At 43.8% G+C, this 24,462-nt stretch overlaps 2 protein-coding genes across 2 annotated transcripts in view; one reads left to right on the forward strand and one right to left on the reverse strand.

Moving 5' to 3' along the window:
• SGF29 (SAGA complex associated factor 29) overlaps positions 1-24,178 on the reverse strand; it is a 37,019-nt gene extending 12,841 nt beyond the window's left edge. The window contains exon 1 of the mRNA XM_036738010.1: positions 24,128-24,178. The gene's annotated coding sequence lies outside the window, so the exon portion shown is untranslated. The remainder of the gene's footprint in view (positions 1-24,127) is intronic.
• NUPR1 (nuclear protein 1, transcriptional regulator) lies at positions 7,372-9,092 on the forward strand. The gene is made up of 3 exons (XM_036738014.1): positions 7,372-7,615; positions 8,419-8,570; positions 8,791-9,092. The coding sequence occupies exons 1-2, from the start codon at positions 7,504-7,506 to the stop codon at positions 8,553-8,555; spliced, it is 249 nt and encodes an 82-aa protein (XP_036593909.1). The 5' UTR covers positions 7,372-7,503; the 3' UTR covers positions 8,556-8,570; positions 8,791-9,092.
• Positions 24,179-24,462: the final 284 nt, after the last annotated feature.

Genomic DNA, 24,462 nt, shown 5'->3' on the forward strand with positions numbered 1-24,462 from the left:
CAATCAATATATCTTTAAAAAAAAATCTGACAATATATTCAAGTTCTAAACCCCACAGTTCCCCCACTTTTGCAAAAGAGTAGGGGAAGGGATAGGTGTCTTCTCATATATCTTCTTTAGGGTCAAACTTCTGCTGCAATACTTTAAGTGACAAGGAGCTCATTACCTCACCAGGGAGCCTATTTTATTGTTGGACAATTGTATCTGTTAGAAGTTATTTTCTCCCTGCAACTTACATCCATCGTGCAAGTATTATTCCCTGGAGCCAAGGAGACCATCTAATCCTTCCACATAACTTCAAATATTTGAAGACTCGACCAAAGAAGAAAATCTCTACCGGACACAACACAATTTAAAAGGCATTGTTATTCTTCATCAGCATCATCATCATCATCATCATCATCACAACAACTAGCCTGTTATATGCTTTAAGCTTTGCAAAGCAGTTTACAAGTGCTTCATTTTATCCTTACAACAACCGTGAGAGGTAGGCATTTTTATTATCCCTATTTTATAGATGAAGACACTTGAAGTAGAGGGAGAAGTGACTTGCCCAGGGTCACACACATGGAGTGTCCGAGGTAAGATTTGAACTCAGGTCTTCCTGACACTGGGTCAAATACTCTCAGAGGAGAAGATTGTAAAAATGGTAAAAATCACAGCATTGATGCCAGAAAAGGTGATCAAGAAGCTATTAGGAGCTAGCAATCCATAGTTCTGCTTTTCACCTAAGTCAGATCTTTATAAGAATGATCTTCACACATAATAATGGATATTCTTGATGAAAACACTAAAATGGAACAAACAGAATTTCGAAGATGATTCTTTGTAGCAGACCATATCTTCATGTTGCGGTTCAAGGCATGTGTCTCAGTGTGTTATTTTAATTAATTTTTTTTGAGGGGGGAAGGCAGGGCAATTGGGTTTAAGTGACTTGCCCAAGGTCACATAGCTAGTAAGTGTGTCAAGTGTCTGAGGCCAGACTTGAGCTCAGGTCCTCCTGACTCCAGGGCAGGTGTTCTACTCAGTGCGCCACCTAGCTGCCCCAAAGCTAAGGGATTTTTATAGAGGAAATGCCATTTGGGCAAGGAGATGAGGTGATGGGGAATATGCAGGCAAGGGGTGGTAGCTCAGAGTTCTGTGAATATCCAGTTCAGACACATCATTATTTCATTGGCCAGCCCATTTGCCCATGGCAGAAAGGCCCCTGTTAATCTCATCATTCAGAATTACAACATTGTTTGAGAGGTAGAATGAATTCAAGATCCTTCCCCTTACCTTTCCAGTCTCCCCCAATGCTCCACCTTTCCAGCCTTCTTACACCTTGCTCACCATTACATACTCCTCATTCCACTAACACTGGTCATCTTGATATTTCATGGACAAGACATTTTAATCTCTGGCCCTGGGCATTTTCTCTGACCGTCCCTCCTACTTGAAATGTCTCTCCTCATCTCTGCTTACTGCCTTCCCCGGCTTCCTTGTTAATACAATATGGCTCCAAATCATGAAACATATGATCTATGAAAAAGCAGTTGTCTTTACTCCTAGAAATACCAAGGAGCATGATACTGCTACAGGAGGAGGGGGTGGCCCTTGGATCTTGGAGCTAGAGGCCAAGGCAGCTACCAGAGGGGCTTCGGCAGAATAAACTGAAGTCAAGATCGGGGTTATGTCTATGGGCAAGGCTGGGCTGGGCTAAGGCCAAGGCTTCAGAGCTCGGGGAACAAAGGCTAAAGACAAGGTGCCCACACTGGACTATACAGTCAAGGACATGAAAACCAAGACCTTAGAGGAGATTTGTCTCTTCTCCTTTCTCATCAAGAAGTCTTGTATGAGGGGGTGGAGGGGTGGGGGCGGGGCGGAGAAAAGGCATATCTGGCGAATATATCAGGTTCAAGAGTTTTGTAGCCAAGTTGGCCTGGGTAGCATATGTCCCAAGGTATCTATTTGTGTCATCATCCTAGCCACATTGGCCATTGACTTGGTAAGATGTGGCCATTGAGGAAACAAGATTGGCAACACACACACAGACACACACTGGTGCCTCACAAAGTCACTGACCATACTGCATCAGTCCTGGTGTACCTGATTCCTGTCCCTAAGGAAAGACTCAGTTCCTGTGCCTAAAAAATCCCTGCTGAGGGTCATAACTGATGGCTTATTTTTGTTAAGGCTGTATGGCTACTCCGGACCTCTTTGCTAAAGCTACCTTTAACGCCATCTCTAAAACCTTCAGCTATGTAATTTCTGATCCATGGAAGGAGACTGTTTACTAAGTCTCCCTATAAGGAATTCACTGACCATCTTGTAAGGACAGATGCCAGAGTACCTAGTGAACCAGGCAGCTGCCCGGCTACCTCATAAATGCCTAATTTTTTTAAATTCAGAATTATAGATGATCCAAAGAACAATGAAAAGATAGAGCAAGAGTGTAAGTAGGTTGCAATGTTAACTGCCATTTGCATTCAAGAAGCAGCAAAGAAGTCATCTATGACATGTAACACTGTAAAAGTAGGTAGTTCGGTCACACATTGAGAAAGGGGAATAATACTTGGAAGCCTTGAGTATTGCACTGGTATCCTTAACATTTTAAAAGACCTAGAGGCTGTGTGACCTTGGGTAAGTCATATAACCTCCCTCCCTGAGCCTCAGTTTCCTCATCTGTAAAAAGAAAACAGCGATAGTTATACCTAAAAGACTCAGGGAAAGGATTCCATTACACTGGGCAGGTCTTTTGTGGAGGATCTATGGAAAGACATAGATAATATTCACACACAGTACAGAAGCTGGGGAAGCTTGGGTGTGTTATGATCTTTACAAATGGAGGGAGTACAGAAACAAATAGGTTGTCAGATCCATTGAAGTATCAACTTGCTCTATAACTTCTCTCCAATTTCTTTAAACGTTCTATATATGACATGGATAGAGAGTGTGACCTTACCCTCATGTCATCATTTCCCTGATGTCATGGTCCTCTTCGAGAATGAAGGACAAATACAACCTGTGAGTAGTCTCTCCCTCTCCTCCTCCCCCTCCCCTTCCCCCTCTCCTTCTCTTCTCTCAGTGCTCTGCCCAAAGGAAGGTACATTTCGATGGCCAAAGGCTGCCTCCTTAACTTTGCTTTTACTGGCTAAATTTCTTTCTCAAAAAACAAGCCTTAAAGCCAATTCACTGGAGCTCATAGATAGGACAATAGGTCTCTGCCCTCTCAGCACAGAGTGAATGTAAATACTAAATAGTAACTGTTTCTCTTTTGCGCAGGAACCTTGAGGGTCTTCCCTTCCCAGTTTAATTTTTTTATTTTTTTGAGTTTTTGATTAAAGGGGCCATCCCTTGATTAACTTCTTAAAGAGGCCTATTCACTGAATGGGCTTTACCTCACTCAAAGTGAGAACCTGCAAAGACCTTAGGGCCAGGGTCTCCTGGGCCATGTCCAATTGTTTGGGTGAATATCAGGGAACTGGACCCATATGGCTCTGGAGGAGAAAGTGAGGCTGGTGACCTTGCACAGCCCTCCCTCACTCAAATCAAAGTCAACTGCAAGTCATGTCATCATCTCCCTGATGTCATGGTCCTCTTCAAAAACGAAAGACAAACACAACAACGCAAGAAGCAGGACTGCTACATTCCTCTCAGGATTCTAGGGTAATCTTGAGGAGTTGGGTGTCTCTTTTTTTTTTTCAGCTCGAATCCCCACCAATTGTGTTATTAATGTGGATTAGTTAAGGGCCAGTGACTAGAACCCTAGATCCATTAAACCTCTTAACACTGGGTAGCTTTAATAAAGGATATTTGCTTCAAAGACATAGGCACACTCTTCCCTATACTACCTTGGTCTCTAGGGGGGGTAGATTCAAAACTTAGCTCAGTTCCTAGATAGCATTGGTCTCTCCAAGTTCACAACCAAATACAGCATCACTTCTGGATGAAGCCTGGTTTCAGATTTTACTGGCACGGATCCAAAAGCTTCTTAGAGCATCAATATTGGGCTGGTGGCAACACCCAGCCTGGAACTCAGGCTCTGGAATGCCAGGATGATAGGGTGTCCTCATGATGACCTTTTAAACTTATTAGGTTGTAAGACTTCATTCCCTTAACCTAGGACAGAAAAAGAACAAATGACAAGTCCAAGGACCCAAGCCCCAGGCTCATTTCTGTCAGAGGAAAGCTGGGGGGCATATGGAAGAAGGTTCTAAGATCGTCCCCTTTATAGAATGGTCTCTTACCAGATCCTGGTGTAGTAATTCCCCAAGATGCTAATGAAGCAAATAGCTGGTTGGGCCTGACTCAGGTCCTTTTGAAGTTCTGACAGCTCTAGCTATGTGGCCATTTGAAAAAGGGAGCCCTCCCAACCATGTGGTCAACCAACTAGAACCAGTTACTTTTTGTCTACCCATCCTCCATGGTCTCTTCTCCAAGGCACATCATCACGATTTTCCCAAAGCCATTCCTTCAGTGTCCTCCATGTAGACCAAGCAAGCTAATGGGGTCTGCATGTGCACCAAACCCTCATCATGCATAGTTCAAAAGTTCCTCGTTATCTTGCTCTCTTTCCTCTGGACCCAATCCAAGGGTGTTCAATACTAAGTATAATATTCTAATTAGAGAAATTAGCTCACCTGGGCAAGTGTTCACTTAACAGGGATGTTGCCCTGTGGGATCGTAGGGACAAAGGAGGCTGGATACAAATCTTTCCCTGACTTCATCTGTCCACGTGGTCCCTCATATCTCATGCTTATCTGCAAATATCAATAAGTCATTCTAACCAGTCCTCATGTAGATGCATGCCATTCACTGCCACCACTACTACTGATGGGGTACTTGTGCGTGGACCCCAGTTTTAAAAATCACATTTCTCCCTAGCCTCAAAATACTATCCCTGACAGTTTTCTCCCCAGCCCAAGGACGCTATGCCTAACAATAACTTATGAGTGGGCCCCAGTAAGACAAACTACCTTTCTCCACAATTACTCATGAATGGGCCCCAGTAAAACAAACTTATCTTTCCCCATCACAAGAACATGGTGACCTCTGAAGAAATTCTCTTGCAAAAACAGGAATATCTTGTAACCACAGAATTATCATGTATTGGTTCCGAAAGTTATCATGTTCAATCCAGAGGTCAAGCTATGGACATCAACTCTCAAAGCTATCTTGCTACAGACTTAACAAACCAAAATGCCCTTGAGAAATCCCTTCCTCTGGTTTCCAGTAGTGAATAACATCTGAGACCAAGGTTGTAAGTTATCATCTAATTAGCATATCTGCCAGATAATCCACTACTTTTCCTATATAAGCTTTAGCATCATTCCTGTTAAGTTGTAAGGAATGCAAGATCCCTTAAAGAGTTCTGCCTGCTACATTGGCCTTACAATAAATCTACCTTGACTTAAAGAATGCTTGAGTCCATGAATTCATTCCAAACAACCCTCTCCTGTACTCCAGTCCTTGAGGGGTCCCTGAATTCCCCCACCCCATCAAATCTCATCATTTCTTTGGTGCCCAATGTGGGGCCAGTACTTCAGTCTTTGAGGTGTCCCCCCCTCAAAAAACCATCCATTGAAAAGAGAAACTATCACCTCTCTGTCAGGAATTGGGTAGCATGCTTCATCACTGGTCCTCTGGAATCATCTCCACCACACTTTTAATTATGCTTTTATCATTGTTTGAAAATCCTCTACTCCTCCCCAATTTCCATCTACCAGACGATTCCATAGAACAGTTCTAGTCCTATCTCAGAGCTTCCTCTAACTGCTCTCCCTCCTGTTTCCTATCCAGAATACTGTGTTTGTACTCTCTTATAAACCCCATCACATTCTGCCTTATAGTTATTCCCCTAAAGACTTGTTCTGAACCACCGCCACCCTCCCCACCACTCCCCCCGCCACTAGTTGGGAAGCTGCCTAATTTTTTTACCCACATTTCTATACTACTGTGAGTTTTATAAAGATACGCTCCTCAGAGCAACCTTTTAAGACGGGTAATGCAAGTATTGGTATCCCCCCCCCCTTTTTTTTAACAAATGAGGGAACTGAGGATAAGGAATTTGCCCAAGATCATGCCTACTAAGTAATTGACTTGGGATATCCTGCTCCTCTCTTTGAAGGCTGGGGTGATATCTAACATATCTTTGGATCTCCTTCAGTGCCTGGTTCAAGGACCTGCAAGTGATGGTTCTCAAAAGATGTTTGCTAAATGAATGCCTGCCATGTACTCCTCATATTATTGACAGACCTTTATCTGTATTTGGTTTGTCAAAACCTCAAAGGGGAAGGATCAAGGGGATTTTTATCTCTTTTTTCTTTCCCACCCCCTTAGGTCACCAATCCATAGTAAGCTTGTTTGGATGAAGAAAGATCTGGGCACTGAACCCTACTCAGTCCTACGAGGTTGTTTGTCCCTGTGATGAGGGCACAGTCTCTGGGAACCCCTTGAACCCTTGAACTCTCCTTGAATCTTCCCACTCTACCTGGCCTTGGCCTGAGGCTATAACCATTAAGCCCAAATGCCTACCTTGCCCAGTCCTCTATGGTCCAGCTGTTTCCTACCCTTAATCTTGTCTTCCCAACGACCTCCCGCCCTTAATCCTGTTTCCCATCCTTAAACCTGATCAAAATATCTATACCCTAGCTCGGCTACCCCAGCCCTTTATGGGTTGTCATTTCCATATAGCCTTCAGCTATTTCCCCCACCCGGGAGTCTGACTTCATCCCAGTCCTTTCAGGCTCCTCCTTAGACTCCTCCTTAAGTCCTTCCCTAGACCCCTCCTCTGGCCACCCCAGACCACCCCTCAATCCCTCCCACAACCTTTGTGTATATAATCTCCATCTTGCCTCCATGAAGGTGGTCAGATCCAATCTAGCTCAGATTGGTCTGGCCCGCTTTCCTTACAGGCGTCGCAAGGGGTGGGATGTCTTGGGGGCAGGCCTATGTGGCTAACTCTTAATAAACTTTATCTTTTCCCTTGGCTGAGAAAGCTTGAGTCGAATTCTTTCGGCAGGACCCGGTGTTTCGGTACTTTGGGGTGTCGAGCACCTCTCACCCCAAACCCTCGTCACCTGGATTCTCCTCCTTTCCTCCTTCCACCTTATTTTTCCTTCTCTTCTCCTCTCTCCTGCTCTTCTACTCCCAAAGACCCCAGAACCCTGAAATAAGAGTTACCCCATGGGAAAATATCCAAATGGGAGGGAACCTGAGGAAAACAGAAAGGAGGAAAGGGAGCAGCTGCTGGGGTGGGGCGGGGATGGGAGTCATGGGACAGAAGGCTTTTCCTGTTGTGATTTCATTTCTGTTTATACTGGACTCTGGAGTCCTGGGGTGGGGCCAGATTGCATCAGACTGGGCCAGCGTGGATTGTGTGGGGGGAGGGAATCCAGCCCTATAAGTTTGGAGAGGAGCCATCCCAAGGAGAAGCAAAGCCGAGAGACCAAGAGAAAGAGAAATTCACAAGCAAAAAATCAGATAGACTAGTCACTGAAGGAACAGAATTCTCCAGTCCTAATGGCAACAGCTCCATTAGCTTCTCCACCACTCCAGCCCTTGACCTTGGAGGATGAGGAGCCAGAGTGCTTGGACCAGTATGACATATACAGCTTTACAGATTCTTATCTGGGTGAGAGATGTAGCCCCACCTTCCTTATCTAGATGTCCTCTCATTCTAGCTTCCTGCCTAGTACCCCTAGTTCCAGTCCTCTCCCTGTCCAGACTCAGTTCTGTATCTCTAGAACCTTTTTTTCCTGATATTTTCAGGCTGCCCTATGGATTTCAATTTAATCATCACCTGACACCCATCCCCCACCCTCTATCTACTTAATTTTAACCCTAGGTCCCAGCCAGTCCCCACAAACAACCCTATAGAATGTTTTGCCAAGTCTTATCTCAGAATCCTTATTTCTCATCATGGCTCAGCTCAGTTGCCGCCTTGTTTTTGAAACCTTCCTTATTCTTCCAGTTTTTAGATCTCTTACCCTCTTCAAATTACCTTGTTTTCCCTTATCTGTATACATGTTGTTCCCCATCAGAACATAAGGTCTTTAAAGGCAAGGATATTTCACTTTTGTCTTTGGATCTCTAGTACCAATGCAATGCCTTGCACATATTAGATGCTTAATGTTTGTTGAACTGAATTATACTTATCTGAGAAACTGTCTAATCCAAACTCTGAGTTTTATAGAGGGGGCTGAGAAGAATAAAATAGTTTGTCCAAATTTGCACAGCAAGTTAAGGAGAGATCTAGAAATAGGACTCAGGTCTCCTACTTTCAGTCCAGTATTCTTGCCACTACCCCACCCCCACCCCCCTGCCCCGCCATCTCTATCTCTCTTCATTAGTCTCTGCAACCATGGCCACCAAGTAGCTTCTACCCACTATGTTCTCAGAGCACCTCATTCTTGGGACTACTGCCTTCTATTTCAGGAAGAGGGAGTGGGAAGGGTCGTACTAAGAGAGAAGCTGCCAACCATACCAACCGACATAGCCCAGGTGGCCACGAGCGGAAGCTGCTGACCAAGCTTAAGAACACAGAGCAAAAGAAACGTGGCACTAGGCCCTGAGCCTAGAACCCTGAGGTAAGGGAGCCCAGAACCCCCATACAGATCTCTCCCAACCTAATCTATGGGCTGACACACTAGCAAAAGAGAGGGATCCAACTCTAAGTCTCAGAGCCAGCTGGAAGGTATGACCCCGAAAGTCTAGGAAAGAACCCTGGAGTCCTAAGAAGGAGGTCCCCTAAAGTTGGGAAGCTTAGATACACTGGTTCCAACCTCTAAAGATCTCTTTTTCTTCCAGGCTAGGCTAGAGTACTGATACCAAGATCACGGCTATGGACATACGGCATCGAAGACAGGGCAAGAGAGATAGGATCTCAATCTTCCCTGACAGCCTTCTCTCCAGAGATGTGCCCTCCCCAGCCTGGCTGGAGTTTGGAGGAGCTCAGCAAGTGAGTTCCTTTAGCACTTGCAGAAGAGATGAGGAAGAGCAGATGGTAGGAATGGATGAGCTGGGAGGAGCAGGGGGAAAGGGAGAGTCTAGCTGAAGAAACTGAACCTGTTAAAGGACAGTGGTTACAATAAAGAATCAATCAGAGGGTTCTCTGTGTCTCTGTGTGTGTGTGTGTGTGTGTGTGTGTGTGTGTGTGTGTGTGTGTGTGTGGTTGATTTCCAGTCTCCCCAGTGCTTACTGAAACATGATCTATCCCCTTCTCTTCCTTCTCCCTAGTGCCCTCCAAAATGATAGACCACAAAAACATTTCTTCCCACTTATCCCAAGCTATAAGATCAGGCCCTTTCAGCCGTTATTTCCATCAAATGTTGGAACCTCTGCAAGGTTGATGTCAGGAAAGGATTTGCAACCTTGGCCTTTGTGATCCTGATTTTGCTATATGGCTATAGATAGTGAACCTGGGGGAAAGATACCAGGGATTCTCAGCACATTAAGAAAACTGATACCTTCTTTAAACTAACAGTCTATAAGCAAAGAGTTTAGAACAGTGAAGAGAAAATATATGAGGAAGATGGTATGAGAGTGGCAGTGAGGTGTTGGGGATAAAGAGTCAGCCCTCAGGTCAGGAAGATCTGGGTTCAAGTTCTCTTCCCCCACCATCCACACACACTAACTGGCCATGTGACCCCAGGCAAGTCCCTTTATCTCCCTGTGCTCCAAGAAAACTCCCTGAGACTTTAAGTTTCAGAGCAGATGACAGACTGCATTGGTAGGGGGAGTTTTCTACTGAGAGCTCCCTATGAAATTAGGTCCAGTCCAAAAGACAAAAACATTTTGTTCTGGTTTTTAAAGAAAGAAGTTATATGTGAGGCATCAGCTTGGAGTATTTAAAGAAATATATTCTGCATCTAGGGTAATGATAGACATAGAACACTCTAGAATGCTCAGGAGAACAACCAATCAATCAACATTTATTAAGCACCTATCACATGCCAGGCACTGTGCTAAATGCTGGGGATACAAAAAAAATCAAAAAACAGTTCTTTCCCTCAAGTAACTCAAATTCTAATGGGGGAGACAACAGGCAAATACAAAGCCAGCTATGTAGGGGTTAAACAGGAAACAATTAACAGAAGGAAGCCACCAGAATTGAGGGGTTGGGAAAGATTCTGCCGTCTAAAAGATGGATTCTACTATAGCCAAGTCAGCCCACTTCCTTAGTTTACCAAGCCATGTCTAATGGCCAGGAGCCTCTCTGCTTTGGTGACCATGTCTAATGGCCAGGAGCCTCTCTGCTTTGGTGGCCATGTCTAATGGCCAGGAGCCTCTCTGCTTTGGTGGACAAGTCTAATGGTCAGGAGCCTCTCTGCTTTGGTGGCCATGTCTAATGGCCAGGAGCCTCTCTGCTTTGTTGTGAGTTGTGGATTGATGTGAGAATCAAATGACATAAAACTTATAAGAAGGAGCTATATAAATGTTTCTTCCCTTCTCTTCCCCTCAACCCCAAATGGTGGCCCTGGCAATGTTTGGCATTTAAAGTAGGGTATCATATAAATATGACTCAAAAATATTAAAAATAGAAAATTGAGGGGCAGCTAGGTGGCACAGTGAGAACACCGGCCCTGGAGTCAGGAGGACCTGAGTTCAAATCCGACCTCAGACACTTGACACACTTACTAGCTGTGTGACTTTGGGCAAGTCACTTAACCCCAATTACCTTGCTCTCCCCCTTCCTCCAACCCCCCCCCCCAAAAAATAGAAAATGGAGGGCTGTAGAGTCCCCATCCCACACCTGGAATTGTCTTTCTCAGTCAACCACCCCCACTTTCACAAGACACAGGCACTTAGTATAGAGTAGCCACTTGATGTATTAATTATAATAGTGAACATTTTAAAGTTCTGCCTTGGAGCAACTAGGTGGAGCAGTGGACAGAGCACGAGCCCTGGAGTCGGGAAGGAGCGCCTGAGTTTTTAACCTGGCTGAAGATACTAACTGTGTGACCCTGGGCAAGTCACTTTATCCTGATTGCCTAAAAAAAAAATATTCTGCCTTTATTTTAGGATCATAGATTTACACTTAAAGGGACCTTAGAGGTCATTGAATCCAACTGCCCCTCCCCCATTTTACAGATGGAAGGCTCAGAGAGGGAGAGACTTAGCCAGGGTCACCCAGCTAACAAGGTAGGATTCAAGCTCGAGTCTTTCTGACCCCAATTCCATCACTCCATGCACCACACCACCTTGTTTCCTTTGGAAGGCCTCCAATGTCTCTGCCATCTTTGTCATAAGGCACAAGGACTCTCTCTCTCTAAAGCGTCCCCTCAGAGTGAGGCATTATAATGACTTCTGTTACATTTACTGTCTGCTTCAATTCTTCTTCTTTTTGTCAATTAACAGAGCCAGCAAATGATAGGGAGAGAAACAAGGCTGTTTCAAGCAGGGAGGATACCAGTGACTTCAAAACTCAGACAGAAATGGGGGCTGTTACACTGTACATAAAGATCCCCATGGCCACATAGTGACTTGGAATACCATATGTGTTTATACATTTCTTTTTAATTAATACATCAACGCATTAAAATCAGGTAGAATCTGGTTTGAGCCACAGTAGGGAGGGCCGTGGGCCTTGGACTGTGCATCTCACATCTCTGGATCACTCCGTATAAGAGACAAAGGCACACTCCAGCAGCCACAGAGTTTAGGTGCCTTCAATCCCAAGATGGCCATTCACCATCATATAATGACAACTAGCACTTTTAGAGCGCTTTCAGGTTTGCAAATGCTCTACAGACATTATCTCGTCTTATCCTCACGACAACCAGCACACTGGAAGGCAGATGCTATTACTGTTACGTCCATTTTACAGGTGAGGAAACTGAGGCAGACAGACTTTATACCACTTGTCCGGGGTCATAAAGCTAATAAATGTCCAAAGCTAGATTTCAACCCAGTTCTTCCTGAATCCAAGTCCGCCGCTCTATTCGGGAGTCCACCTAGCTGTCTTCGTGTATCCAGAGTGGCTTGATAGAGATATCGGATTCTAGCAGAGCTGTAACTAGGTTAGGGAGGCCCAGTCTTCGTCCCACTGTGCTGAAATATATTTGGTTAATGATAGCACTAGCAATTTTTCAGCAGAATTTCATTGTTGTTCAGTTGTTTCAGTCATGACTGGACTCTGTGAGCCTATTTGGGGTTTTCTTGGAAAAGATACTGGAGTGCTTTGTCATTTCCTTCTCCAGCTCATTTTACAGATGAGGAAACTGAGGCAAACAGGGTTAAGTGACATGCCTAGGGTCACACAGCTAGTAAATAAATGTCTGAGGCCAAATTTGACCTCAAGAAGCGGAGTCTTCCTGACTCCAGGCCCAGCATTCTATCCACTGCGCCACCTAGAAGACTAGAGACAAGCAAATGGTACCTGGTGAGCAAGAAAACATAGTTAAAATAGGAAGCTATTGGTGTTCACTTTCTCTCCCCAGGCCCAGCGGCACCTCCTTCCAGCTCCACCTTCACCACCTTGCTCCACAACTTCCACTGCTGATGTCAGCCTCCCCAGTAGCAGCCTCGAGGTGTCCCAAGGATTCTGTTTAGGGGGCATTCTCCAGCTACCACCCTGAATTCTTCTTAAAGAGCCCATTTTATTCCACTTAGGCACAGTGATTTATCTAGTTATGGCTCTGGACTCCCAGGGTAAAGAGGTCACAAGAATGCTTGAGAGTATAAGGAAAATTTTCAAAACAAAGAAAATATATTTTGCTTCCTGTCCTTACCCATCACCACTACCCTAGCAGTTATTTTCAGGTATCATCCCTTGCAACTCCAGATCACTTAGTACTGGTCTTCATTAGGGTGAAAAGAGAGAACTCCACATCAGCACTTTGTCCCTACTCCTGGGCATCTGTTCTCCTGCCTTCTTTGCCCCTGCTTTCTTAGGTCATGGAGATCTCCTAGATGCTGACATCTTACCTGAAATATCAACTACCTATAAAAGCCTTTAAAGCCTAAAAATCATCACCAACAAACATTTATTGAACACCTGTTGTATATAGGGCACTGTGCTGGGCACTGAGGAAATACAAAGATGAATGAACCTACCTTAGAGACACAGACAACCACAATGAAGGGACTACACAGACTATACAGAAAAAGAGAAATCACATAGAAGACTAGCTGTGCTGGGCAGGAAAAGAAAGTAAGTACTACAAGATTCTAGGAGAGGGAGAGATACAGTCAGAGGTTTTTGGAAGGCATGGAACCCATGTTGGGCTTTGAGGGCAAAGCAGGACTTGGGTAAATGGGGAGGAGGGGAATGCCATTTCACCAGGCAGGCAATATTTGCTAAATATAGGTCCTGAATCTAGAAAGCTAAATAGGCAAGGTGTGGTTTTTTTTTTTTTCCTAAGAGATAAGGATGGAGAGGCTGGTCTGGGCCAGCCTATGGGAGACCTGGACTGTACATCTCCTGTTTGTTGACTCTCTGAACAGAGTTTGGTCCCCCCGGCTTGCTTGACTTTCCAACACCTATTTCCTGATTGATTTCTGTTTACTAACTTGGTTTCTGCCTCCACTGCTGCCATAAAACAGAAACAGTTCCTCCAGAAATTTTCTACGTGTTTCCCCAGGAGCAGAAACTCACCCAGCTTCCTTCATCTACAGACACCTACAACCAGACATGACAAGGCCTCCCTCATCTTCATCCTGTCATGTCCTTAAGCTTCCATTTGACCACCCATGCTCTAACTGCACAGCCTGATCCTAACCTAGGAATGTTGTGTTCTGAAAGTTCATCTGTCGGTCATCTGGAAACATCAACCTGTTTCCTTACAGAAACAATGTGGTTAGATTCCCAGGCCAATTCTCAAATGCCAGTTAATCCATAAAGTAGTCGAATTCCTGTTCCAATATCATCGTATGTCCTAAAAGCTATGCCAGTGGAACATAAATTCTGGAAGACTGATTAACTCAACAAATATTTATTGAGCCCCTTCTACGTACAGGGCCTCATCACCAGATTGTCCCCAAGGGATGAATTTTTCAACTGCAGAAACTCTCTAAAGATGCTTTTTCTAAGGCTGAATGTGCCTTGCTGAAGGAAGCACCCACACCAATGAAATCATAGACCCTCAAAGCATTAAAGAAGATGCATAGCACTACGGATGTATAAAACTTGGGTAATTGCCTTTGGAGAACTTATCTAGTCCAAGAAGGGGTTAAGACAGCAATGCAGGCAATTACAATATACAATATCATGTGATAAATATAATACAGAGTTGCAAAACAAAATTCTGGCCCAGAGGGAAATTTGTTAGCAACCTAAGGGATCAGAGAAGGCTTCATGGCGAAGGTAGCATTCAAATTGGGCTTTAAGGGAAGGTAGGAATTAGAGGCAGAGAGAGGACCTTCCAGGCAGAGACAGCAATGAAGGACAGAGAATATTTAAGCATTCCACTTGATATGGAGCACAGTAGGGGTACAGGAGGGTGACAGGAGATAAGGCTGGAAAGGTAGAGTAGAACCATATTATCGAGGACTTTAATTGTCAAGCAAAGGAGTTTTCATTTTGTTCAGTAGTAGCAGAGAGCCAAAGAAGACTTCGGAGTAAAGGAGTGACGTGATCAGGTGTGGAAAAGTTAGTGGGAAGGTTAGTGGAAAAGGTTAGTGTAGCAACAGCATGAAGAGTATTTTGGAAGTGGAGTGGAGAGTAGAGGCAGGAAGGCCCTCAGGAGGCCTTCAAAGTAGTCTAAGTGTGTGGTAATGAGGTCCTGTAATGCTTAGCGGCAGTGGGAATACAGAGCCACAGACAGATACAATTCCATTCGCTTCAACCAACATTTATTAAATGCCTCTTATTTGCAAGGCACTATGCTAGGTATTAGAGATGCAAAGATAAAAACCAAACAGTGCCTGCTCCCAGAGAATTTACATTCTATAGGAGGAGTGCAACAGATTTTATAATATTAAGTAGAAAGTGGGGTGGGGAGGAAGGTGAAATCAATGTACTAGGAAAATTTGGGTGGGGAGTTAAGAGACCTGACCTACCTGCTGACCTTGGCCAAGTCACTTAACCTCCTTTGGCCTCAGTTTTCTCATCCGTAAAGATGAGGAGGCTGGACTAGATGGCCCCTGAAATCCTTTCTACTTTTATTTTTATTTTTGGAGGGGGGAAGGCAAGGCAATTGGGGTTAGGTGATTTACCCAAGGTCACACAGCTAGTCAAGTGTCTGAGGCCACATTTGAACTCAGATCCTCCTGACTCCAGGGCTGGTGCTCTATTCACTGCACCACCTAGCTGCCCCCTCCTTTCTACTTTTAAATCAATGACCCTCTCATCCTATGAACTAGGAGAATCAAGGCAGGATTTACAGAGGAAGGAAGGAAACAAACATTTATTAAGCACCTACTATCCACCAGACTCTTTCCTAATGCTATTTCATTTAATCCCCAGAAAATCTCTGGAAGGTAGAGGTAGGTGGTATTATCATCCCCGTTTTACAGTTGAGGAAATTGTGGCAGGTAGAAGTTAAATGACTTGTTCAAGATCACAGAACTAGTAAGTATCTGAGGTAGGATTTGAAGTCAGGCCCCGACTTCTGTCCATTGAATCACCTTGAGGCCTCCACAGGGAGATGATAACTGAGCTGAATCTTAAAGCAAGAAATAGGAGACTTAGGATGGAATACCTTCCAAGCATGGGAAATGATTTCTATGTATTATTTGTGTGTGTGTGTGTGTGTGTGTGTATGTGACAGAGAGAGAGAGAGAGAGAGAGAGAGAGAGAGAGAGAGAGAGAGAAAGTACAAAGGCAGGAAGAGACTGAATATCAAGTTTGGTCCCGATGTCATGGTCCTCTTCGAGAATGAAGGACAAACAGTAGCAGCAGCAATAGCCAAAACGTAAGAGTTGTGAAGGGAAATAATATAAAATAAGGCTGAAAAGTAGATTGGAGCCACATTATGGGGGTGTCTTAAAAACCAGGCTTAGGGGTTTGTATTTTATATTGCAGGCAATAAGGAGCCATTGAAGATTCTTGAGTAGGAGGATGCCAAGGTCAGATTTAGGCCTTAAAGAAATTATTTTGGTAGCTCTGTAAGTTTGGACAGAGAAGGAAAATACTGGAAGTAGGAAAACCAGTTATGCGGCTATTTTTTTTAAAAGAGTGTTAACTTGCATCAGTAAGTATAAGTATTCAAACACTCAAATTCAAAATAAAAAATAGGATGTGTGTTGTATGTATAGGCAATACATGTATATATTGTATACGTGTATCTAGATACACATACATACACATATACTTACACATACAATCACCTACATGTGTACACATACATGTATACATATACACATATACATGTCTATGAAAAACAAGACAAGTTGTCTTGCTTTTTTCTGTGACTGCTTCTGAGTTTTTCTGTTTTTAACATGGATTTGTTGCTGTTATTTTTGACTTTAGTGACATTTATACTCGGCACGCATGTTTTCTTAGCTTTTTTTTTCACTCTGAGTCATTCACTCTATCATTTCATAATACCCAGATCTGTTTATTTACTCTGTCTCATCTCATATTTCATAATACCCAGATCTGTTCATTCACTTCCTTATTTTGGGATAACTCTAGTTTGTTTCCAGAATTTTGCCCTTACAAATAGTGCTGCCAGGAATATTTTTTTGTTGATATAACTCGAGGCTTCAGATAGACTCTCTGAGCCCACATGGACCAGGTTGATTCTTGGGAATTTTGTCTCCTGTTACATTCCTGGGAACATACAAGTTTGGTTTGTCTCTCTCTTGGCCCTGCTCCCGTGCACTGAAGCCAATGAAATGTTAAACAAAGCACAGCTTTGTTAGAGACTGGTAATATTTGAGAGCCCTGAAGTTATTTTTGCTTAACAGATTCAACTAGGTTATTATTGACCTCATTCTCCAGGTATTTAAAATCTGTAACTAGAAAGGTAATATGATTTGCTCAAGGTCACAAAGTGAATTGATGACAGATTAGCCCAATGCTCTTTGTTTTATATCATGATGTCTCACCCCTTTTCCCCCACTGAATGCAAGGCCAATGGTCATAGCTGCCATTTATAGAAAGCTTTAAGGTTCACAAAGTTTGCTTTCATTGTCTCCTTTGAATGTCACAGAAGACTCTGAGAAGTTGGTTGGTTCTATGGACATTATTATCCCCATTTTTACAAATGAAGGCACCAAAGCTGGAGAGATTAAATGACTTCCTACGACCCAGATCTTCCCAGTGTTCTGTCCATTACCTAATGCTGCCTCTGCAAGGGTGGGGGGCAAGGTTCCCATCAGGGGTCAAGGTTTAGGAGAATTTCCCAAGGGCCTGGAGATCAATGAGGATTGCTAAGATGAAAGAGCCGTACCTTCCCCCCAACACCCCCCCCTCCACGCTCCGTCTCCGCCCATCACTCTGCAGTAGGTGAGAGGCAGCTAGGTGGTGAAGTGGATAGAATGCTGGACCTGGAGTCAGGAACACATGAGGTCAGATCTAGAGCCTCAGACATTTACTAGCTGTGGGACCTCTGTCGTCCTCTTCCTCAGTTTCTTCAACCGTAAAGTGGAGATAATATAGCACCTATCTCCCAGAGCGATAGAGGATCAAAGGAGATATTTGTAAAGGGCCTGGCCCTTCAAAGGCATTTAATAAATACTTATTCTATCCATCCTTCTAGGGTCAGAGACTCCTTTCCCTATATCCCTACCAGTGATCCTACCCCTATCAACCAGCAAGTCTTTATTGGGCACCACCTGCTATCAGCTTTGTGGGGGATGAAAGAGAACTATAAGACATGGTCCTTGATATCCAGGAGCTCAGATTAATTGGGAAGGCGTGACTCCCATAAATAAAACAGTAGCAAAGAAAATATAAGAATTTGTTTGGTACAAAGACTATAGAATTCAGAAGTGGGGAGAAGTGGTGGTGGGGATAAGCCTGGTACAGCAAGAAGACTGCCAGATTGGCCATCAAATCACATGCTTCCAAAGATTTCTGGTTTCAAAGTTTCTTCCTGGGTAACTCTTCATTGGTAAAATGAAGGAGTTAGACCAGAAAACCTCTGAGGTCGCTTCTAGGTCTATGTATCTATGCTCCTGTGGCTGAGGAGGGAGCTCCTCAAGCTAGCTGGTTAGGCCCCTTTGGAACACTGTGTCATCACCAAGGTGAAAGGGGAGTATTTGCTGACCACCAAGTGTCTTTACCTTTCAGCTCAATACTAATGAGTCTAAAGGGCTATTTGAGTGTTGAGTCCTTTGTGTCTTAGGTCTTTTCTGTTGTAGGTGAGTACTTTTACAGGAAAGGTATCTGTTACCCCTATCTTGGAAGATTAAAATATGACCCATACCTACAGGGTTTTGTTGGCAAATGTTTGATTTACTAGCTCTCCAGGAAAAACAGAAATATGCAGGACACACTTTAAAGTTTAATCTGAATCATTAGCGTTTTCTCCATCACTTCCTTAAGTCTAGACAATAAACAAAACTATAAATAAAGCCCTGCTTTATAGTTTTTGTCAATTTCCAGGGTATACTCAGAGTCAAAATTTGAGAGCTGGCTCTAACACACTCCTGCTACTCCAGATCAGAAACACCCAATATCTATCTTTTCTTTTCAAAGGACAGTCTTGAGCTCGGCATATTGGTCACATTCTGTGTAAATCAGTTAAAGCAACAAGCTATTTTTTTCCCTGAGCTCCTACCATTTATGGGGGCCCTGTACCAGATTATGCAGACCCAGGCGAAAGGGAGACTAAATCTCACTTAATGAAGGCTTTTGGGAAGATGTAGGATTTCTTGCTATTGGATCAGCTCTATACTCACAAATCAATGTTTCCAAATTTGATCTACATTCCAGAGCCCCAGTTCTATATCTCCATTTACTTGCTGGGCTAGATACTGACCCCTCACATTCAACAGGGCCAAAACTAAACATCTTGGTTTTTTCACCTTGAATACTTCTGACTTCTCTTTTAATAGTAATGCCATTTGCCTAGTACCTGAAACCTTGGAGTCAAATTGGTTTTTCCCTCTCTCTTAGATTCCTCTCTTCATATCCAATCACCAAGTACTAGTACCAGTAGTAATGATAATAATAGCTAGCATTTATATAGCACCTTCTGTATGCCAAGCACTGTGCTAAGCACTTTACAAATATTACTTCATTCAATCCTCACGACAACCCTGGGAAGTGGGTGCTATTATTATCTATGTTTTATGGATAAGGAAACCGAGACAAACAAAAATTAAGTGATCTGACCCAAGATACACAACTAGTTAGGGTGGCTAGGTGGCACAGTGGATAGAGTGCCAGGCCTAGAGTCGGGAAGATTCATCTTTCTGAGTTCAAATCCAGCCTCAGGCACTTATAAGCTATGTGACCCTGGGTAAGTCACTTAACCCAATTTGCCTCATCTGTGTAAAACGGGCTGGAGAAGGAAATGGCAAAACACTCTACTATCTTTGCCAAGAAAACCCCAATGGGTCATAAAGAGTCAGGCATCCCTGAAAACATGACTGAGTAACAACAAATACTAATAAGTATCTAAGGCTATTTTTGAACTCCAGTCTCCCTGATTCCAAGTCTAGTGCTCCATCCACTGTGTCACTTAGCTGTTCTATTCCACCTTTCATGTCCTTTGTATTTGTGCCCTTCCTTCCATTTCCTTGGCCAATACCCTGGACCAAGCCCTCATTACCTCGCCACTAGAATATTGGAATAGCCACCTCACAGGTCTCCCTGTCCCTCTCCCATCCAGTCTGTCCTTAACAAATGTGCCCAAGTCTTCTTAACGTAGAGTTATCATCATGTCAACCCTGACTGGCTCCTCACTGCTCACCGGGTATCAAGGTCCTTTGATATCTGATCCTGGTCTACATTTCCGGCCATATCTGCAACTGCTCCTTTTCCCAAACTCTCAGATGTCACACCAGTCTATTTACCCTCCCTCAAAAACATCTTGTACTTTCCCAGTCCTGTTTTTGCTCATGTTGTCCCTGGTCTGTCCAGGAAGGACTCTCTCCTCCATTCCATCTCCAGCTGTTAAAAGACTCTCCACTCAAGGTCCAACTCAGGTGTCATTCATTCCCCATAACTGAGAAGGCTCCTTCCCTTTTGAAAGTCTCTTGCAGCATTTTACTTGGACCTTGTCTTTATTCTCATCAAATTCATCATGTTCTATTTTTTATTGTAAGTTGCATTTTGATGCAACCCCTAAAATTTCCTAAATCTTTAAGGCACCAGACAAGGATGAGAAATGCAGGGGGGCAAGGACTTGAATTGCCTAGAACAGTCATGTAAAGAGAATCACATAAGGACAACACAGGGCTCATAAAACAGAGAGAAGTATCTGCTTTACAGGACGCACACTGCAAACATTAGTGAGAGATCAGAGGATCATAGACCTAAAGCTGGAAGGCACCCCTCCCCTCCCACTTTACAGATGATAAAACTGAGGTCCTAGGAGGTTGTGATTCGCCCAATTTGAACCCGGGTCCTCTGACTCCAAAACCGACACTCATTCTATCACAGCATGGATGGTGAGCCTACCATGTGATTCCAAGGAGGGGTTATTCTGTCCATAGGTCAAAATTGGCAGCTTTCAGATTGCTGGTGAGGCCACAATCACATGGATGCAAGCACATCAGCACAGCCTAGCAAGAGCGAGAAGACATGACTGTATGGGGAGATTCCAATGGAGCGTGATGAACAGAGGCTGCCCTTGGGAGAAGTCCCAGGCAGCTCCTGATCTTGAATTACTTCACTTCCCCAGGCCCTAAGAACAGCAGTGAGATGTTGGTGAGCCAATTTCTCCTCTTTCCCCCATTGGCTTTGAAAGTAAAACTGGAAAGAGCTTCTCTGAAAGGTTCCTTGGTTGCATCTTGGAATACCCTAGACAAAGTTGGAGGGGAAGAAGTGGAGACTTCAGACTGCCACTGCAGTAGAACCACTGCTCAGTTTTAATATTGTCTCTTTTTAGTTTGGATTCCTCTCAATAAAGTTACCCTCATTTATGATGGGAGTGTCTGTTCTTTCGGATGATGTAAAATTGGAATAAGACTCTTAAGTCTTTTAACTGGACTTTTAACTGTGGATGAAGAAGTCAATCTACAATGGCAATGTTTATGTTTTAAACCAGAGATTGAGCCAGGACAGAAAACGGTTAGGTAATAATAGGATGTCTGGAATACTTGGGGGTATATGCATATGATGCTGACAGGCAGTGCAGTCTGAGCATGTGCTGAGGCCCAAACTGATATCCTGAGCTCAGAGGGACACCTGGTGGTTGATGCTGAGATTACACTCAGGGTTTCTAGCGAAATCCTATCCCTGGGAGGCATGTTGGGCATTGTGGGTCCAACTGTCTTTCCAATGATGTGCCCATTCAGGTGAAGACAGGCACTTTCGCGTAGAGGGAAACATCTGCACTTAATCCTTACATTATTACTTATTTGTGTAACGTTTTGTCTCTTTCTGTTTTCGTGTCACTGATGGATGAGAACTGCTCTCCCTCCACCACTCAATCCTCCCCCCAAATACCCTGGGTTCATGGGGACCCAGGACCCTGGCCTGATAGCAAGAGAGTCAGCTTTTCTGTCCCCACCTTGGAAGTACAGAGACTACACCTGTGATTTCATTTGTATAAGGAATTCTCAGATGAGGAACCTCCTGCCAATACAGAGCTGCAATTTATAGCCTTATTAAAGAGTTACTTAGAGTACTGATGCTTACCCAGGATCTCACAGCTAGTATGAATTAGAGACAGGATTTGAACTCTGGTCTTGCTGGTTCCAAAGCCAGATCTCTATTTACTCTGCCATGCTGCATCTTCTAAATACAGTTTAGGTATGGTTCATGTACAGTTCTCCCTAATGGATCCTCTCTCACAAAGGTACTCAATGTACACAATATAGTTATTGTTGTCTGACTCTGTGACCCCAAGGACCACGGCACACCAGGCCCTTCTGTCCTCCACTATCTGCCAAAGTCTGTTCAAGATCATATTCATTGCTGCCATGACACCATTTACCAACTTATTCTCAGCTGTCCGCTTCTCCTTTCGCCTTCGATTTTCCCTAATATCAGGGTCTTTTCCAATGAGTCCTGTCTTCTCATTATGAGGCCAAAGTATTTAAGCTTCAGTTTCAGTATGTGAACTTCCAGAGAATAGTCTTTAAGTATTGACTGATTCGATCTTTTTGCTATCCAAGGGACTCTGAAAAGTCTTCTCTAGCACCACAATTCAAATGTGTTAATTCCGTGGTACTCAGCTTTCCTTATAATCCAACTCTCACAGCTATACATCACTACTGGAGAAACCATAGCTTTGACTATACAGACATTTGTTGGCAAGGCGACATCTCTGCTTTTTAGTATGCTGCTCAGATTTGCCAATTTTTCCAAAGGTCAAATGTCTTTTAATTTCATGGTGAGTCCAAGAACATAAAATCTGAGAACGCTTCCAACACTATTTGCCAGGAAGTGATGCGACCAGGTGCCAAGTTGCTCCCATCTGTGAGTGAGACTCTACGGTCCCTTTTCAGTTCTGATATTTTAGAATTCTATTTTTTTTGAGGGGGAAGGCAGGACAATTGGGGTTAAGTGACTTATCCAAGGTCACACAGCTATGTGTCAAGTTTCTGAGTACAGATTTGAACTCAGGTCCTCCTGACTCTGGGGCTGGTGCTCTTACTCACTGAGCCACCTAGCTGCCCCTAGAATTCTATTTTTTAGAGAACAGAAATGTAATGAGAGGATGCCTTTCCTTGGATCCCAAAAATAGCACCGAGAAGGGATAAGACAGGGCCTAAGATCCGTAGTTTCAGAATGGGTAGTAGTAATAACAGAAATAACTCATGAATATAAGACTAACAGATATGCAAGGTCACTCTATGTATATTATCACTAGAACAGTAAACTACCTAAGTGACACGGTAGATACAGCGCTGGACCTGGAGTCAGGAAGACCTAGGGTCTTCCTGATGCTTACTAGCTGTGTGATCCTGGGCAAGAAACTTAACCCGTCTGCCTCATTTTTCTCATCTGTAAAACAGGGAGTGTAATAACAGTACCTACCTCCTGGGGTTATAAGGACACAATTAGACCCATAATTGTAAAGTGCTTTGTAAACCTTAAAGTGCTATAAAAATACTAGCTCTATTATCATATTTGATTCTCACAAATTGATGTTTTGCAGATGTAGAATCTGAGCCTCAGAAAAGTTAAGTGATTTGTCCAGGGTCACACACCTACTAAGTATCTGAAGGCAGAATCTGGGTTTTGCCAAGCCAAGCATCATCAAGGTGACACAGTGGATAAAGCATCAGGCCCGAAGTCTCCAGGAAGGCCGGAGTTCAAGTATGACCTGGGATACTACCTAGCTGTGTGACCTGGCCAAATCACTTAACCTGTTTGCCTCAATTTCCCCAGTTGTAAAGTGGGGAATCATCATAGCATCTACCTCCAAGGATAAATAAATAAATAATAATGGTGAAGTACTTAGCATGGTATTTAGAAAGTGTAATAAATTTTAGCTGTTATTCTTAAATAATAATATATTTTCTAGCGGTAAATAATATTACTAAACAATGATATATTGTTACTTTATAATATGTTAAAGAAAATGTATTAATTTAGAACAGTGACTGGCACATAGTAAGTGCTTTATTTATGTGGCTGTTCAGTTTGGACTCTTAGGCACCTCCTTTGGGGTTTTCTCCGCAAAGATGCTAGAGTGGTTTGTCATTTCCCTCTCCAGGTCATTTTACAGATGAGGAAACTGAGGCAAGCGGGGTTAGGGGACTTGCTCAGGATCACACTGCTAGTGGACGAGGTCACATTTTAAATCTGGTCTTCCTCGCCCAGCCCCTTACCCCACTGCTCCAGGTAGCTGCCCCTAAGCGCTAAGTAAAAGTCAGCTATTATTATCTCTGACTCCAAGTCCAGCATTCCTCAAAGATGCAGAACTGGAAGGGCCCTTAGGGCCCAACCCGTCTAACTCTTTCACCCTCATTTTACAGTTGAGGAAATTTAGACCCAAAGGAAGTATAAAGTGAAGTCACACAGGCAGTAGGAGGTCACAAACAGAATTTGAACCCAGATCCTCTGACTGTTAAGCCTCCTTTCTATTCTTCTGTGGGTCACTGAGGCAGCACAGAAGCTCCCGAGAAGGTCCCCTACCTTCGGTCAGTCTCTTTGTTCACCCCTCAGGCCACACCCTCAACCTCTGAAATCCGTAAAGGTGGAGTCTTGAAATTGAAGGGGGCCTTCCCTTCAAAAACACTACAGTTCCCAGCACGGCTGGTCCAGGAGACGGGGTGGGATGAGGGAGGTGGAGGGGGTGGCATGGCGCATTGCCTGCTGGGAATAGTAGTCCTTTCTGCTGGCGTCCTCCGCGTCCGGCACGTGTCTCCTTTGCGAAGGTTCGGATCTCCAAGATTCTAGCTAGGATCTCTTTTCTACAGGGGAGCGCTTTACCGGGGCCCTTTAGGATGACGTCATCTCGTCGAGCCCGA

The sequence above is a fragment of the Trichosurus vulpecula genome, chromosome 9 (assembly GCF_011100635.1).
Source record: "Trichosurus vulpecula isolate mTriVul1 chromosome 9, mTriVul1.pri, whole genome shotgun sequence".
NCBI classification, from domain to species: Eukaryota; Metazoa; Chordata; class Mammalia; order Diprotodontia; family Phalangeridae; genus Trichosurus; species Trichosurus vulpecula.